The sequence below is a fragment of the Mauremys reevesii genome, linkage group 2, assembly GCF_016161935.1.
Source record: "Mauremys reevesii isolate NIE-2019 linkage group 2, ASM1616193v1, whole genome shotgun sequence".
Taxonomy (NCBI): Eukaryota; Metazoa; Chordata; order Testudines; family Geoemydidae; genus Mauremys; species Mauremys reevesii.
In genome coordinates, this window is record NC_052624.1 from 223476985 (window position 1) to 223492743 (window position 15759).

A 15759-nucleotide genomic window follows, 5' to 3' on the forward strand; every position below is an offset into this window, starting at 1 on the left:
TTGGAGCCTGCCCATGCAGGGGCTGATCAGAGCATCTGCATGTAACTGCAGCTGAGTGTGTCCCTACCTGTATGTGTGCTGGTAAAAGTGCAGGCTGGAGCCTGGAGAGGGCTTGGCAGCTTGTCACAGCAGTACAGTGTAAAAGGGAGCCCAGGCTGGTGGGTCAGGGGGCTCAGTGGTACCTCAGTTCCAGGTGGCACCCTGGGGGGAACCCGTCACAACGATGATATAGCAAATCCCATTTTGGTGGAAATGGGATTAGAATTCAGGAGTTTCTAGCTTCCAATCCTGTGCTCAAGTCACCAGAAAATGCTGTTTCTTTGTAGTGAAGTAAAGCAGTTTGATTTCAAAAGGAACAGTTAGACATTTTAATTTTGCTTCTTATTCAGCCTGCTCCTGTACCCATTGAAATTGGTAGCAAAACACTCATGAACTTCAGTGGATAAAGAATAAGACTCAACATGATTAAGAGAAATTTTGATTAATTAAAGAGGGAAACAAAACCTAGTAAAGCACAAAACTTCAGAGGATATGGACATATAACTTTACTAGTAATTTTTTATGACTAAATATTGTGGCACTGGGCTTTTTAGCCATTATTTTAAAGCAATAGTGTATTCCAGAGTTTCCCTAGTAGATAGGTAAATGCTGTCCATGTTCATAATATGGAACTGGCCTATAAAATGAAAGGCAACTGAGATTTGAATAAATGTTTCTTTCCTACCAAGTAAAAGAAATTAATGATAAAATAAAAACTCTTAAAATATCACTCTGGAAATGAGGTGGAGAAGAATTAAAAAACAAATATACTTCACACTAAATTTAATATGTTAAAGGAAAAACATGCACCTGGAACTGAAATATTAAGTGTATAATGGAAATGGATTCTATTTAATAATACATCTTACTTTTATGTATTATACAGTAGAGAGACTATTATTGCCATTTAATAATTTCATAGATGTACATATGAGTGCATATATATAACATGGGGAAAGGGAGAGAGAAACAAATCACATTTTAAACATTGTAATGTAAGGAATACAGACTTTAATCAGGCCTGGTATGGAGTCCACCTAAGTGGATCCAATTGCAGAATTGGGACCCTGGGACCCAGTTATTAAAAATGGGTAGAGCAGTACTTATGGGTCCAATCCTGCCCCTGTTCAAGTCAATACCAAAATCCTCATTGACATCAGCAGTATAGAAATCAACAGATTTGAACCAGTGAGCTCATTATAATGCCCTTGCACCCTGTACTTCATTCAGCCTTGGGGCAACTTCCCAAAAGATAAACCCCTTGCTTGACTCATTGACATAGTATCTCCCAGTGACATTGCCCCCATAATGCTTTATAGAAATATGCTTATGAGTGTAAATACGACATAACTGGAATATGTTTTATGCTACATATGCCATGTAACATATCTCTGCAAAGGTTATAATCTACTGACTATATTCATCCTATTTTGTATGCATGTATCATTTTTGTATTCAAAGTTATGAATATTGGCTATCTACTTGTTTGATTTTAAGTAGCCTCAGTGAAGCATTTGGTCAGCTTCTTGAGAAAAGACTATTCTCAGTAAGTGCCCAATCAAGAAACACTTAAGCTGACAATGAACTTTGAGAGATGCCAACCCACATCTGAACTTTCCTGGGAATGTGGCGTTGGCCTGTAAAGTTCTGAGTCATGCATGGACATGTGACTCGCCCATATGACTCCAAAACTCCATCTTACAGCTGGATTCTGCACAGGAGAAAGGAAGGGGTTTCTAGCCACAAGCAGAAGGTCTATTTAAGCCCCTGGAAATCCCTCTATTTTGTCTTCAGCTGGCTCAAGAGATAGCCTCTCCACCCCAAAGGATGCCAGAAGGAAACTGGAACAAAAGACAGTAACTACAGGGGTATGAGTGATTGCTGGACCCAGACTAGGAGGAAGTCCAGTCTGTAAAAGAGTCTTATTGGATCATCTCTGAGGGTGAGATTTGCCTGCATTTAGTTTTTACTGTATTAGGCGTAGACTTGCATGTTTTATTTTATTTTATTTGGTAATTTACTTTGTTCTGTCTGTTATTACTTGGAACCACTTAAATCCTACTTTTTGTAGTTAATACAATCACTTTTTATTTATTAATTAACCCAGAGTATGTATTAATACCTGGGACAGGGGAACAAACAACTGTGCATATGTCTCTATCAGTGCTATAGAGGGTGAACAATTTATGAGTTTACCCTGTATAAGCTTTATACAGGGTAAAAAACAGATTTATTTGGGGTTTGGACCTCACTGAGAGCTGGGCATCTGAGTGCTGGAGACAGGAGCACTTCTTAAGCGGTTTTCACTTAAGCGTGCAGCTAGTGGGGGTCGTGGTTCAGACTTTGATCTGTGTTTGCAGCAGGCAAGCAGGTCTGGCTCAAACCAGGCAAGATACTGGAGTCCCAAGCAGGGAAAACGGGCTCAGAGGTAGTCCCAGCGCATCAGGTGGCTGTTCCCAAGGGGCTCTCTGTGACCCAACTCATCACACTTCTTACCTACAACTCTTGATTCTGTTTGTAAAACCAGAATCAAAATGCACTGCATTTGTGCTGTAAAATGAAAGTGTAGTAGGATCCTGCAACCAAACCCTTTTGTTGAGTCATTGCTTGTACTCCTAGCTGAACAACCTTCACTTCTCAGTAAAAGTGACAGTTTACAGTAAAAACCTAGTAATTACTGTACATATTCTAGCACACCACTTCACTTTCTCTTCTCTGGGTCAAACCCAAGTGGAAGTTTGGTCTCAGAAATGAATATAAGATTTCGCCTTTAGCTTTGTTTTCAAATATATTTACTAAGTGTGAATTAGAACTCCTTGGTCAAAATACAAAATAAAAATAAATTAATTTTAAATTCATTAAAGTGACAGTCTAAAATAAAAGAATTCTGATGCAACACCCTGATCTTGAAAACTGCTACTTGCAGAATCTTTATTTTCTTTGTGCTCTTGGTGCATGAAGTATATGAAATGAAACTAGTCCTATTATTTTCTAAAACATTTTTAACATGAGAAGATAATGGAAAACAAGTTTAAGGGATTATTTTGTAAAAGCTATAAATAAACTATTGTTTTCTACAAATATTAACTTTTACATGTCAGCTTTGTTATGTATGGTCTAATGTGATATTTTTTCCTTGCTGATAGGTTGCTGTATGTAATAAGTTATGCTTGCAATGTCAGTATGGGTGTCTTGCAAAAGCTAAATAAATAAAAAGTGACTTAGCTTTTATCTACCTTGCAGCAGGTGAACAAATAAGGTGACAGTGAAATAAATTATTTTTCCTGCCAGCTAAGCATGTCATCAAACCTTCTTACCAAAGTAATGAAGCAATGAAACAACATTTTGTTTGCTTTTCACCTCTGGTGTAGGAGGTTCAAATAAAAAAGGAAGGCAACACTTCAACTTTAAGGGCAGCTACAACATGATATTTAGGCCTCTCTACCAGGTCATGTGTCACCTTCCCTGTTAAAACAATCTGAAATAGTTTTGGATTATCTTGTCATCAATATTGCCTCTTAGCAATTCTTAGAATAACTTGTAATGAATGCCCATGGATTACTTCTTTGGGTCTGGGTCATGGACATTTATTAAAAGAACAATGCTGTGTTTAAAAGTGGCCATCTTCTGCAAATATTCAGATTCAGTATTACAAAAAACAAACATAAAATGCAGATGGACACAATATATTTTCCTAGGCTTATTCACATCTTTGTTCATTCTTATCCATGATTCTCCAAGCTGATGTCTGTGGTGTATGAGTGAGGGGGTGCAATCTGATGCAACATACCTTTAGAAATGTTCTCCTGTTAAGAGGATCATGATGGTAATCTTCTGTTACTTTGGTAGCATTCCAATGTTGATTTTCTGTCCGGACTCTTAAGTATTCTATTGGCATATTGCACTAACTGTCTCACATTGCAGAAAACCTTTACGATATGTACACCTGACATCTTTGAAAGTGAACAGAGTGCAGGTGGAAGGAAGTGTGTGGAATGAAATACCGGGCTATCTTGAGCTCTGGGGTAAATGGACACAATGCCATTAAACTCAATGGAGTTGTCTGCATACACCAGGGCTGAATTTGGCCCAGCTACTATAGACATAATAAAATTATACAGAATTTTTCCCTATTGTAAAAATTCAGTTTAAGGATGAATCCAGTTTAGATCCTCTCTTCTTGCATGAGATAGTGGTCCTCAATTTAGAGTTCTTTAATGGATAGTGGCAACTTTCTCCTGTTATGAATGATGATACTGAGAGGGGACTAGATGATTCTAAGCCTAAAGTTATTTGTGATTCTGCAGTTCTGTTGTAAATTAAGCCCCAGAATGCTAGTGTAAGGTAAGTGGTCACTCTGGTTCAAATTCTGGACTCTGGCTTCTGACTACCGACTCCTGCTGTAGTCGCTAGGCATGACTGCCTACATCCCAGTCACTGATTGGGGGATTACATGCTACTTCACACCCTTAACTTATGCTGTCTTCTGGAGGGCATCAGTAAAACTGGGTGGAGAACAGTTTTCCCATCCCACAAAAATTTGAGATTTCAAAAAAATGTACCTTTTCACATTGGATGGAACTGAGACTTTTCAATATTTTCTGAAAAAAATGAGAGCACTCCCCCAAAACAAGCTAGACTAGCCAATAGTCCCATGGTTAGGGCATTTATTTGGAATATAGGAGACTCAGGCTTAAGCAGAGTAGGGATTTCAACCTGGGTCTCTGACATAAGTTCTCTCTAATCATTGTGCTAATGGTTACTCAGTGGGTTTATTTCTCACTGTTGTGTTTTGACCAGAAATTTATCCTGGATTTGAGGAAACCTTCTAACAGAAACTGACCTGTGAAAAGTTTCAGTTTTGAAAAAAATCAGCACTTTCCGATTAAAATCTGATTAATTCAAAAACTCCCAAGCAGCTCTGGTTAGCAGAGCCTGTTTGAAGGAGTAAATTTGTATGGTGTCAGGGAATGTTCTGGGTGATCTTTTTGATGGAGGGAGTTAAGGCTTTTCAAGAGAAAGTTGTGCGGTGTGTGACGGGGTGAAAGTAGGAGCGATTGGATAGCAGAACTTTCTCTTTTCACCAGAAGTTAGTTTTGCTCTTTGGTTGCTCAAAAGTGTTGGGCTCATCTGAACCTAAATTACCAAACAAATCTCATGGGATGTATAAAAGGATTGGGGCCTATCTTATAGCACCTTCCTTCTATCAGACCAGGCATTGCTCTTGCTGAGTCAGCTCACTCCCTGCATTAATTCTCTCTGAGCTTTCTCAAGGAATTTAGGAAAGCAGTTTCCAGCAGAGTTAGTTGTCTTATTTTAAGCCTTCTTAACAAACAAATCAGAACCTAACAGATTTTTCCCTCTAAAGTCTGTGCTGGCCCAGTAGTTCCTTCCCAAGTTTGTCCTCACACCAATAACTTCAGCAACCAAGATTTCCTGACTCTTACCTCAGAATCTCAGCAATAAAGGACTCCGCACAATCTTCTGTCTATTTGGTTTCTGGAGAAATTCCTCTCTGAAGTAGCTGCCCACTGGGGGCACGGTCCCTAGCCTCACAGCTTTCTGAAGAGTGTTGCAGTCCCCCTCTATTTCCTTCTTCCCTCTTTTATAATGGCCAGCTAATAAGTTCCAGCTTTTTCCCAGGTGCAGTGGGCAAAGCTACTAATCAGCCATCCATCCATCTGTAGGCCTCTGATCCCAGAGTAATAGTATACCTTATATTTTCACAGGGCACAAACCCCAGGTGAACTGAACGCACCAATTCCGGTTTATTGAAACAGTGTGAATTGAAACCTGTTTCTCGCAGCCATACAGTGTGACTTGAGAGATTGTCAATGGCTGTGAAGCCTTAGATCACCACTTTGAATCCTAGACAGATCATTAGTGAATAGATGAAAAGTCATATTTCCTATCAGAAGGCTGTTTGCTGGTCTCTGTGAAAAGATTAGGTGTCATCAGCTCATTTTCTAGTGGTTAGGTCCCCACAGCATTAACTGGAAGCCTTGTTAGCAGTCTTACTAGAGGCCAACATTTCAAACTGTCATATTCATAAATGATCTGGAAAAAGGGGTAAACAGTGAGGTGGCAAATTTTTCAGATTGTACAAAGCTACTCAAAATAGTAAAGTCCAAAGCAGACTGCAGAAAGTTACAAAGGGATCTCACATAACTGGGTGACTGGGCAACAAAATGCCAGTGAAATTCAATGTTGATAAATGCAAAGTAGAGCACATTGAAAAACATAATCCCAACTATACATATAAAGTGATGGGATCTAAATTAGCTGCTACTAATCAAGGAAGAGATCTTGGAGTCATTGTGAATAGTTCTCTGAAAACATCCACTCAATGTGCAGTGGCAGTCAAAAGAGCTAGCAGAATGTTGGGAATCATTAGGAAAGGGATAGATAAGACAGAAAATATCATGTTGCCCCTATATAAATCCATGGCACACCCACATCTTGAATACTGTATTCAAATGTGGTTGCCCCATCTCAAAAAAGTTATATTGGAATTGGAAAAGGTGCAGAGAAGGGCAATGAAAATGATTAGGGGTATGGAATAGCTTCCATACGAGGAGAGATTAATAAGACTGGAACTTTTCAGCTTGGAAAAGAGACAACTCATGGGGGATATGATAGAGGTCTATAAAATCATGACTGGTGTGGAGAAAGTAAATAAGGAAGTGTTTAACACAAGAACTAGGGGTCACCAAATGAAATGAATAGGCAGGAGGTTTAAAACAAAAGGAAGTATTTCTTCACACAACGCCCAGTCAACCTGTGGAACTCTTTGCCAGAGGATGTTATGAAGGCCAAGACTATAACAGGATTAAAAAAAGAAGTTCATCGATGGCTATTAGTCAGGGATGTAAAATCATGCTCTGAAGTGTCTCTAGCCTCTATTTGCCAGAAGCTGGGAATGGCAAGAGGGGATGGATCACTTGATGACTACCTATTCTGTCCATTCCCTCTGAGGCATCTGGCATTGGCCACTGTTGGAAGACAGGATACTGGGCTAGATGGACCTTTGGTCTGACCCAGTACGGCTATTCTTATGTTCTTATATTCACTCACACCTAGGTCAGAGTTAAGACACATTCATAGGCCATTGCTGCTTGTGCTACATCTCTCCTTTGCAAAAATTCATTGACATCTAGTCCCAGTGTTGTTAGACTAGTATCTATCACCAGCAAGATACAACAGCAGTTTGTCAAATAGCTGGATATTTGTTCTTTAGTAGACAATAATTAACATATACAACACATCTCTGAATCGAACAAAAATCACACATCATTTGAGAGTACAATGAAGTTAAACATTTTAAAAAGTGCACTATGCATCTGCAAAATATGCAGTACCACACTTGATAAAGAAAAGGGGGAATGTACATACAGGTGTGGCATAGACTGCTTGTGTAGTTTCTGTTATAAATGTATAATTATTTGTTTTGCAAGTGCAATTCCATATTTTACACAAGCAACTTAGAAATACATTTCTGAAATGTGTCCAGTTACATCACTTTTTTCTTTTCTACACACTTCTGTTCTGCACACCTCCCTCACTCCTTTTCTATCATGGTATATCCAATAACTTGTCTTCTTCCCATACAGGCTATGCCCCCACCATCATTCACTTAAAAACCTGCCCTCAAAGAGTTATTCCCGTTTAAACCTATCCCTATTCATTTTAGCAATAATGTGGCAACACCAAAAAATACAAGAAAGTGACAGCCTAGCACTTGCAAATATGCAAATTTTTTGCTGCTTCATTTGCTCCACCACCGTGAACACTATCCTTCAGTTATGTTTCTAAATTATTGATGCGTTACAATAGTTCAGAAGCCCACATCCAAATGTCCTATGCTGAAAGTTTTGACTGTATCTTTTAATCCTATCTAGAAATAGTGCAACTTATTTTTTAAGTATTTTGTGTCTTAGTTATAACCTTGCAAAACAAAACAAGCAGAACTGTATCCCTCAGTTCTGGAAGACGGAACATTGTAGAAGGAAAAAAGAAATGATCTCCTACAATGACAGTAACAACTATTAACCAATAGAAATATAAAACAACTTCAGCTTGTTATCTCGCTGTATTCAAATGCTCATAACAGTTTTAGAAAGTATGCCGCCCACACCACAGGATCTTGCTCCTCTTTAATTTTCCCTAATTTGTGTAGTGAATAACCAAATACTCATAATGCAATTAGAAGATAATCAGGCTTGTAATTATGTTAATTGCTGGAGACTTACATCAATCCTCCAGCAAAGTGATAGGATTTCAGGGGAACTATTAACATGGAGAGAGAGGGAGAGAGAGAGAGATGGGGGAGTGGGTAAATTGATGAACAGCTTAGGCTTGTATCATTGAACAACAATGAGACTACAATGGTGCAACAAATGAAAAGGGCCTCAAGGGGAGAAGCTCAGAAAATGAGGTTTTAGGTACCAGCAAGTCAACCTCTTTTGTCTGTTTTCTTCCCATAAATAATCATGTTGTGCATCTATATTTATTGTAATAAGCCCAATTCAGAGAAACCAGATCCATAGCTGAAGAGAGAACAAAGGGGAACTGTTCAGCTAAGCAGCAGTTTTCCATGTCTCCCACACCACTGAAAGAGCCACTGTATTACCTTCTGTCCTGGTCTCCTGGGGGTATTCTTTTCTCATGGTGATGTCCAATATTACATTTAAAGCCATAACACTGCAACTGCAGTGGCCGGTCTCAGGTTTGTCATGGATCAGTCATAATCCATGAAAAACATACAATGTGTACTTCACTGACAGAGTTTATAAAATGCCAAACAATAAAGGTGATTTTTTTAAAAAAAATATTGGCATTCCATTTGTGTTGTAATGACCGTTTAATCCTTTTGACAGACTGTTCTTTATTTAGTCAGCTGAAATCTGATATAAACTGTGTAACATGGTTGTAATTTATTAGTGTGGTTACTCCTGAGTTTAAAATGCATTTTTCTGTGTGTGGGTTACTTGCCCAAAGTGGCGTAGCTAGCTTAAAAGCTGGTTAAACTCTCTGTTTAGAGAAGTTTCAAACATATTATAAAGAGGTGGAGAAACTAGTGTTTGCCATCATGACTGTGCTCTGTTTTGCATCTGATTACTTTGTGGGTGACATTTCCAGGGATAATGCTTCTAAAGAGTAAATCTCTGTTGACTGCACATGCAGGGTAAGGTAAATTAAGCAAGAGAAAATCCTAACATGTTATTAAGATATTAAAAAATGAGAAAGAACCCCAAATAAAACAAATCAGCAATTATGTGCTGCTGTTTTGTCACATGCTTTACAATCCAGGCTTGCAAATTTGACACGAAAATTTACTAGTTCTACAGTAATAAAATCGTTTAGCCCACTGTTGCCATATTGATGATGAAAAGATTAATGAGAAAAAATAAATATATTTAGTTGACAAGAGAGCAAACTCTTCCTCTACTCTTTTGTCTTTTTTATTTAAATGTATGTACAGTGTTCAGTTAAACCAAATGCATGTACAAGATTTGATTAACAGTTAGTATGCAATGATGTGTGAGAGTACATAGTGATGGTATTACCTTTCCCACAATCATACAATAACATTTATTTTTATGTAGCACACACCTTTCATACTGGGGATTACAAAATTCTTTATACAGAGAGTATCAATAATACACTAAAGAGAAGATGAAGATTTTAAAAGAAAGATTTAGAGAGGAAATGACCTTTTCTGCTCCTGAGTTTGTGTTTTAATATGTTGAATCTTTATTATATTCCCTTCCGTGATGTCAGTGGTTATTCTTTCATTTGTTACTTTTGAGTTAGTATGAGAAGCCTGATCTCTCACTCCTGTGGGAAAACCCATGAAGCAGGGGCTCTGGAACAGTTTTTATGGTGTGGGTGGTCACAGCCATTGAACAAAACTATCAACCCTGTATATGATGGAAGCCATGCATTCAGTTGCTTTATTACTTCAAGCCAGAGTCCCCAGCATCCCTACATTGGAGAAGCCTAAAAGGACAAGCACTCTGCAACTCTCCTAGGGGTTTCTCCCCAGTTGTCCCACCCCTGGGAGGAGGGGCGCTATTTACCTCTTAATGGAAATAGCGATATGGCTCATCCAACCTAATAGCCTCCTTCCCTTGCACTCCACTAGATCCACAAAGATCCCAGGGGTTCAGCATGAGGCTCCAGCACTCCTTCTTTATTCTGTCAACCTCTACTCACTACTCCCTGGCAGCACAGCTCCAAATGGAGCAGGTCCTGGGATCCCCTCGGTGGCAGATTTGTGCTGAGGAGTGGGGGAGGGGAAACATAAATATAACACAAGCCTAATATGTATTACATTTCCTTACTGAGCTGTCTAGATCTACTGGTAAGAGAGAACTTGGCCCACACCACCCCTGGCCTGCCCCCTCTAGTGTATGCTATGTTTCATGGAGAGACTGCTGCAGGGTCCTGCTGAAGATGGGATGCCGAGCTGATATGTATAAGGCCTTCACACAGATTTCTCTGCATCTCCAGGGTCTTACCACAAGGTCTTTCTACAGACTTGGAAAATTGGACCTTCATATTTATTTGTTATTTGTGTTATTGTCGCACCTAGGAGTCTCAGTCGTAGACTAGGTTCCCATTGTGCTAGGTGCTGAACAAACACAGAACAAAAAGCCCCTGGCCTGAAGAGGTTACAATCTATGTATAAATCAAGAGACAACAGATGGATACAGACAGACAGCAGAGAATAGGGAAACAAGGAGACAAAAATGTTCATCACGATAAGCACTGGTCTCAGCACACCAGCAGCCTAACCATTATCAGGTTTTTGTAGGCCTCATAGCAAAGAAGTTTTAAGAAGGGTTTTCAAGGAGAATAACGAGATTGTTTTGCTGATGTTTATGGGAAGTTTCTCCCAAGCAGGAGAAGAAGCATGGGAGAGAGAACAAAGGTGGTTGTTTGAAAATTTAACAAGTGGGCAATAGAGACCAGCATAAGGGCTGATTGGAAGTGTGAGGTGACTTTTTGATGCTGAGTGAGATATAAGAGGGGTGAGGGTAGGTCATGAAGTGCCTTGAAAGTGAAGACAAGTAGCTTATGTTTGATTCAATAGAGAAGAGGGAGCCAGTAAAGGGATGCAAGGAGAGGGATGACATGGTCAAAGTGATGGGCTGGGAACATGATCCTTGCAGAAGCTTTCTGAATGGATATCAGTGGTGCAGAATTGCATTTGTCAAGGCCAGAGAAAAGGATGTTGTAGTAAATGAGGTGTGAGCTGATAAGAGCTTGGACAAATAGTGTTTTAGCTGTGCCAATGGATATGAAAGGCCATGTCTTAGAGATGGTATGCTGATAGAATCTGCAAGACTTAGACATAGGTTGGATGTGACAACTCTTGCTGACTTCAGTGGTAGTGCCATTATTTCTGAAAAGTAGGTGTCAGAAGTTAGCCACCCAAAACTGACCAACTCATAACTAGTAGACACTTCTAAAAAAATGTTGCCATTAACTAATCTCTCTTGACTTTATGCAGTGTAATTGTAGCCGTGTTGGCAGGGCCGGCTCCAGCGTTTCTGCCGCCCCAAGCGTCGGAAAAAAAAAAGGTGTGATCGGAGGGCACTTTGATAACAAACTGTCAATCCCAGTGATGTTTGAACCTGGCAAAACTCTGAACAAAAAGATCTCTCCACCATGCTTGTAGCTGTTTCCATTGCTTCACACTGACTCAGACATTCTAAGCTTCAGAGTGACACAGAAACAGGTGACAATCCTGAAATCTTATTATATCGATTCCAGAATCATAGGTGTGACTAATATTTTTAAAAATACTCAGAACAAGACTTTTTCCTGGTGTAACTTTGCTGACTTCTGTGGAGTTATGTGAGGAATGAATTTACCTCAAAGGTCCTTGTCTAATTCCAACTGGACAGAGACATACAAACAATTAAAGGATGAAGCAGACAGAGCGTTCCATCAGCAATGATAGGCTAGGTTAAAGAAGTGAGTTTCAAGCAGAAATGTGCAAGAAAGCAAATCTTTCCCTAGGTTTTAGGCCAACCACCCTTAAACCTGGGCTTATACGTGCTTTGAATCTGGATTTCCTTGTTTGGTTGGACAAACCCTCACTCCACTATTTTGCAGTCTGGATGCAGTTGATGTTCAGGTTGCAGAGCTCAGGTTTTGATTGTCCTCCAGTGCCATCCCACAGTTCCACAGGCCTGTATTTTCCATCCCTTTCTGCCTACGCTACCCTTTATTCTACATGTAGATTCTTCCAATAAGGGACAAGATTCAGTCTTGTACTAGTGTCAGGATGAAAAACTGGGAGTTATCCATTATGGGTCAAGAACACTAACTGCAGTTGAGAATTATAACCTTTCCTCAGGAAAGCTGGAGTTTCTAGCCTTGAAGTGGGCTGTAACTAACAAATTATGTGACTACCTCTAGTGTGCACACTCTTTTCATGGTTTACAGTGATAACCAGTTACCTACATCTTCACCTCTGCCAGTCTGAACACCACAGCACACTGGTGAGTTGCAGAATTATCTAACTTTAACTTCAAAGTTAAATATCATCCAGGGAAATCTAATGTGAAGGCAGAAGTTCTATCCAGAATTCCCCTTGATATGGAAAATTATGACAGAATGCTCATAAGAGACAAGTAAAGATGTTAAGGCCATTTTACAGTCCTTGAATGTACAAAGAGATGGAAAGATTAGCAGATGGAAAGATTAGCAGCTTGATTAGCAGCTGGGTACTGCCAGTTCTTTGGTAGTAGGAGACTTCTCCAGGCATTAAATCCACCATAAAGCCTATTCCATGAGAAGACGTTTTGGCAGCACAGAAAAAACTTCCAGTGATTGTTAATATTCTTCTTCATGATATGTTCTTGGGGCACACACCAAATCACCAAGAGAACACAAGAGGATGTGGTAAGATCTCTGCCCTGATGCATGAATGCTATTTGTTGCATTTTGATAAAGATGGAATACTTCATTGGAAAACCAAGTTACAAAATCAACTGGTATTACCTGAAAAATACAAAAGGCAGGTAGGTAGTTATTTAAGTTAAGTGCCAATGTTGATGCAGGAACAAATGGATATAAACTGGCCATCAACAAATTTAGACTTGAAATTAGATGAAGGTTACTAACCATCAGAGGAGTGAAGTTCTGGAACAGCCTTCCAAGGGGAGCAGTGGGAGCAAAAAACCTAACTGGCTTCAAGACTGAGCTTGATAAGTTTATGGAGGGGATGATATGATAAGACTGCCTACAATGGCACGTGGCTCATCTGCAACTGCTAGTAGCTAGTATCTCCAATGGCCAGAAATGGGAGGGCTCTGAGTTACTACAGAGAATTCTTTCCCAGGTGTCTGGCTTGTGTGTCTTGCTGATATGAGCAGTGTCCAAGTGATTGCCATGTTTGGGAGCAGGAATGAATTCCCCCCTGGGTAAGGTTGATAGAGACGTGGGGTTTAATCACATTCCACTGCAGCATGGGGCATGGGTCACTTGCAGGTTTGAATTAGAGTAAATGGTGGATTCTCTGTAACCTGAAGTCTTTAAATCATGATCTGAGGACTCCAGTAACTCTGCCAGAGGTTATAAGTCTATTACAGGAGTTGGTGGGCAAGATTCTGTGGTCTGCAATATGCAGGAGGTCAGACTAGATGATCACAATGGTCCCTTATATATGTCTATATGAAGAGCTACATGAAGAGATGGGACTCTTAAAAGCAGAGCAAGTAATCAGTCTGCAAGAGATTGGTTTTATTGACCACAGATGAAGAAAGGCATCAAACATTTTGTCATTAGAATCTGTACAAAAGAAACCTCATCAACCTACCAGCTCTCCATTAACTAACATAATTACAACAGAGCCATCTGAACTTCTTTCAATATACTTCATGTTTCTAGACAGAAGTAAAGGAGGATATGAATACATCTTAGTCCTAGTCAGGGCCGGCTCCAGCTTTTTTGCCGCCCTAAGCGGCGAAACGGAAAAAAAAAAAAAGATAAAGCCGCGATCGGTGGCACTTCGGCGGCAGCTCTACCATACCGCAATTCGGTGGTGGGTCCTTTGCTCCTTCGGACTGAGGGACCCACCGCCGAAAGACCCGGATGTGCCGCCCCTTTCCTTTGGCTTCCCCAAGCACTTGCTTCCTTCACTGGAGCCTGGAGCCAGCCCTGGCCCTAGTGGATCACTTCATTAGGTTTGTCCAAGTCTACTCCATGACCAAGTCAGTAAAGATTGTGGCTGACAAGAGCTTCAATGACTTTGTTTTAAAATTTGGTTTCCCTAAAATGAATGATCATGACCAATGAACAGAATTTGAAAATAATTTATTCAGAAGGTTACAGCACTACTATAAAATTGAAACATCTTGCATAACCCGATACCACCTATAGGGATAATGGGCAAGTAAAAAAGCTGAACTGAACTCTACTGGCTGTGTTGAGAACTTTGTCAAGAAGAACAAAAATCAAACTGGAAGGACTCACTTAATAAAATAATTTATGCTTATAACTGTACTTGAAATGAGGCTACAGGGTCTTTACCCTTCTATTCATTATATGAAAGATCATAACATTTGCTTATTGGCATTGCATTTGGTCTACTATAAATGCTGAATCTATACCTCAGGACAATAAAATTACATTGAGAAATGGAAACAACAGATGAAAGAAGCTTATGCACTGGCATCAAAATATCCACAAGAATCACTCTGATCAGAAAGTGTATGGTGCTGCCCGCTTGTCAGGTGACTAAATACTTGTCAGGAATCTTTCAGAGAGAGGGGGACCAGGCAAATTACAATCTTACTGAGAAGATAAAATTAATGTAGTATTTGAAAGGAAAGGGGATGATCCAGTCTATGAAGTACAAGCAGAAAATGGAAAAGGAGGTATTAGCGTTTTTCACTGCAATCTTCTACTTTCTTGTGACTTCTTAGTTTACCCTTGAATATACGAAAGCCCTCCAAGTCACCACACCAGAAGACACAGAGAACAAGGCAAACTAGCACAATAGGAAATCAAAATGAATGCAGAGATTCAGTCTCTAGTGATTCTGATAATGAGAGTGAAGATGAACTACATTACGTGATGTTACCAGATACTGCCCATGGCACAGAGGCTCTGAATCCAAAGGCAGAAACATTTCATCCACAAGTGAGAAATGAGGATGTTGTTGATTGTGTAAACTTGAAAGCTGCTGATCATACTGATGTGACACTCATGCCAGCTGTTGAAAGACCAAAATGAGATTATGAAACCAGGAGCTCTCAAGATGACAGATCACCAGAACAACCCACGGACACTGAAGGTTGTCTGACTAGAGAGACAAGAAGCCCACAGATATTGACATACGAACAGGTAAGGACACCTGGTTATCAGTGTTTAAATCCAACTGTATTACTGGTGAATGTGCCATGAGGTTAGCCTCATGTTTGTCACATACCATACCGAAATAACAATTTGCTGTTTTGAGAGAGAGACAATGTGGAGGAGGTATATATTTCATTGGACCAACTTCTATTGATGGAAGGGACAAGCTTTTGAGCCTCACAGAGCCCTTCTTAGGGTCTGGCAAAAGAAACCAGAGGGTTCAAGCTAAATAAAAGGTGAGACATATTGTTAACTCTAAGGGGTTCAGATGTTGTAGGAGACTACTTAAAGCGAAGTGGACAATTAACACCTCTGCAATCATAAGACAATGGAGGATTACTAGACAGC

The 15759-nt window shown here is 39.8% G+C and overlaps 1 protein-coding gene across 1 annotated transcript in view; it reads left to right on the forward strand.

The window, feature by feature from the left end:
* LOC120397321 overlaps positions 1-15288 on the forward strand; it is a 30667-nt gene extending 15379 nt beyond the window's left edge. Inside the window, exon 3 of the mRNA XM_039523019.1 lies at positions 14979-15288. Within this exon, the coding sequence (XP_039378953.1) occupies positions 14979-15288 (310 nt within the window). The remainder of the gene's footprint in view (positions 1-14978) is intronic.
* The last annotated feature ends 471 nt before the right edge of the window (positions 15289-15759 follow it).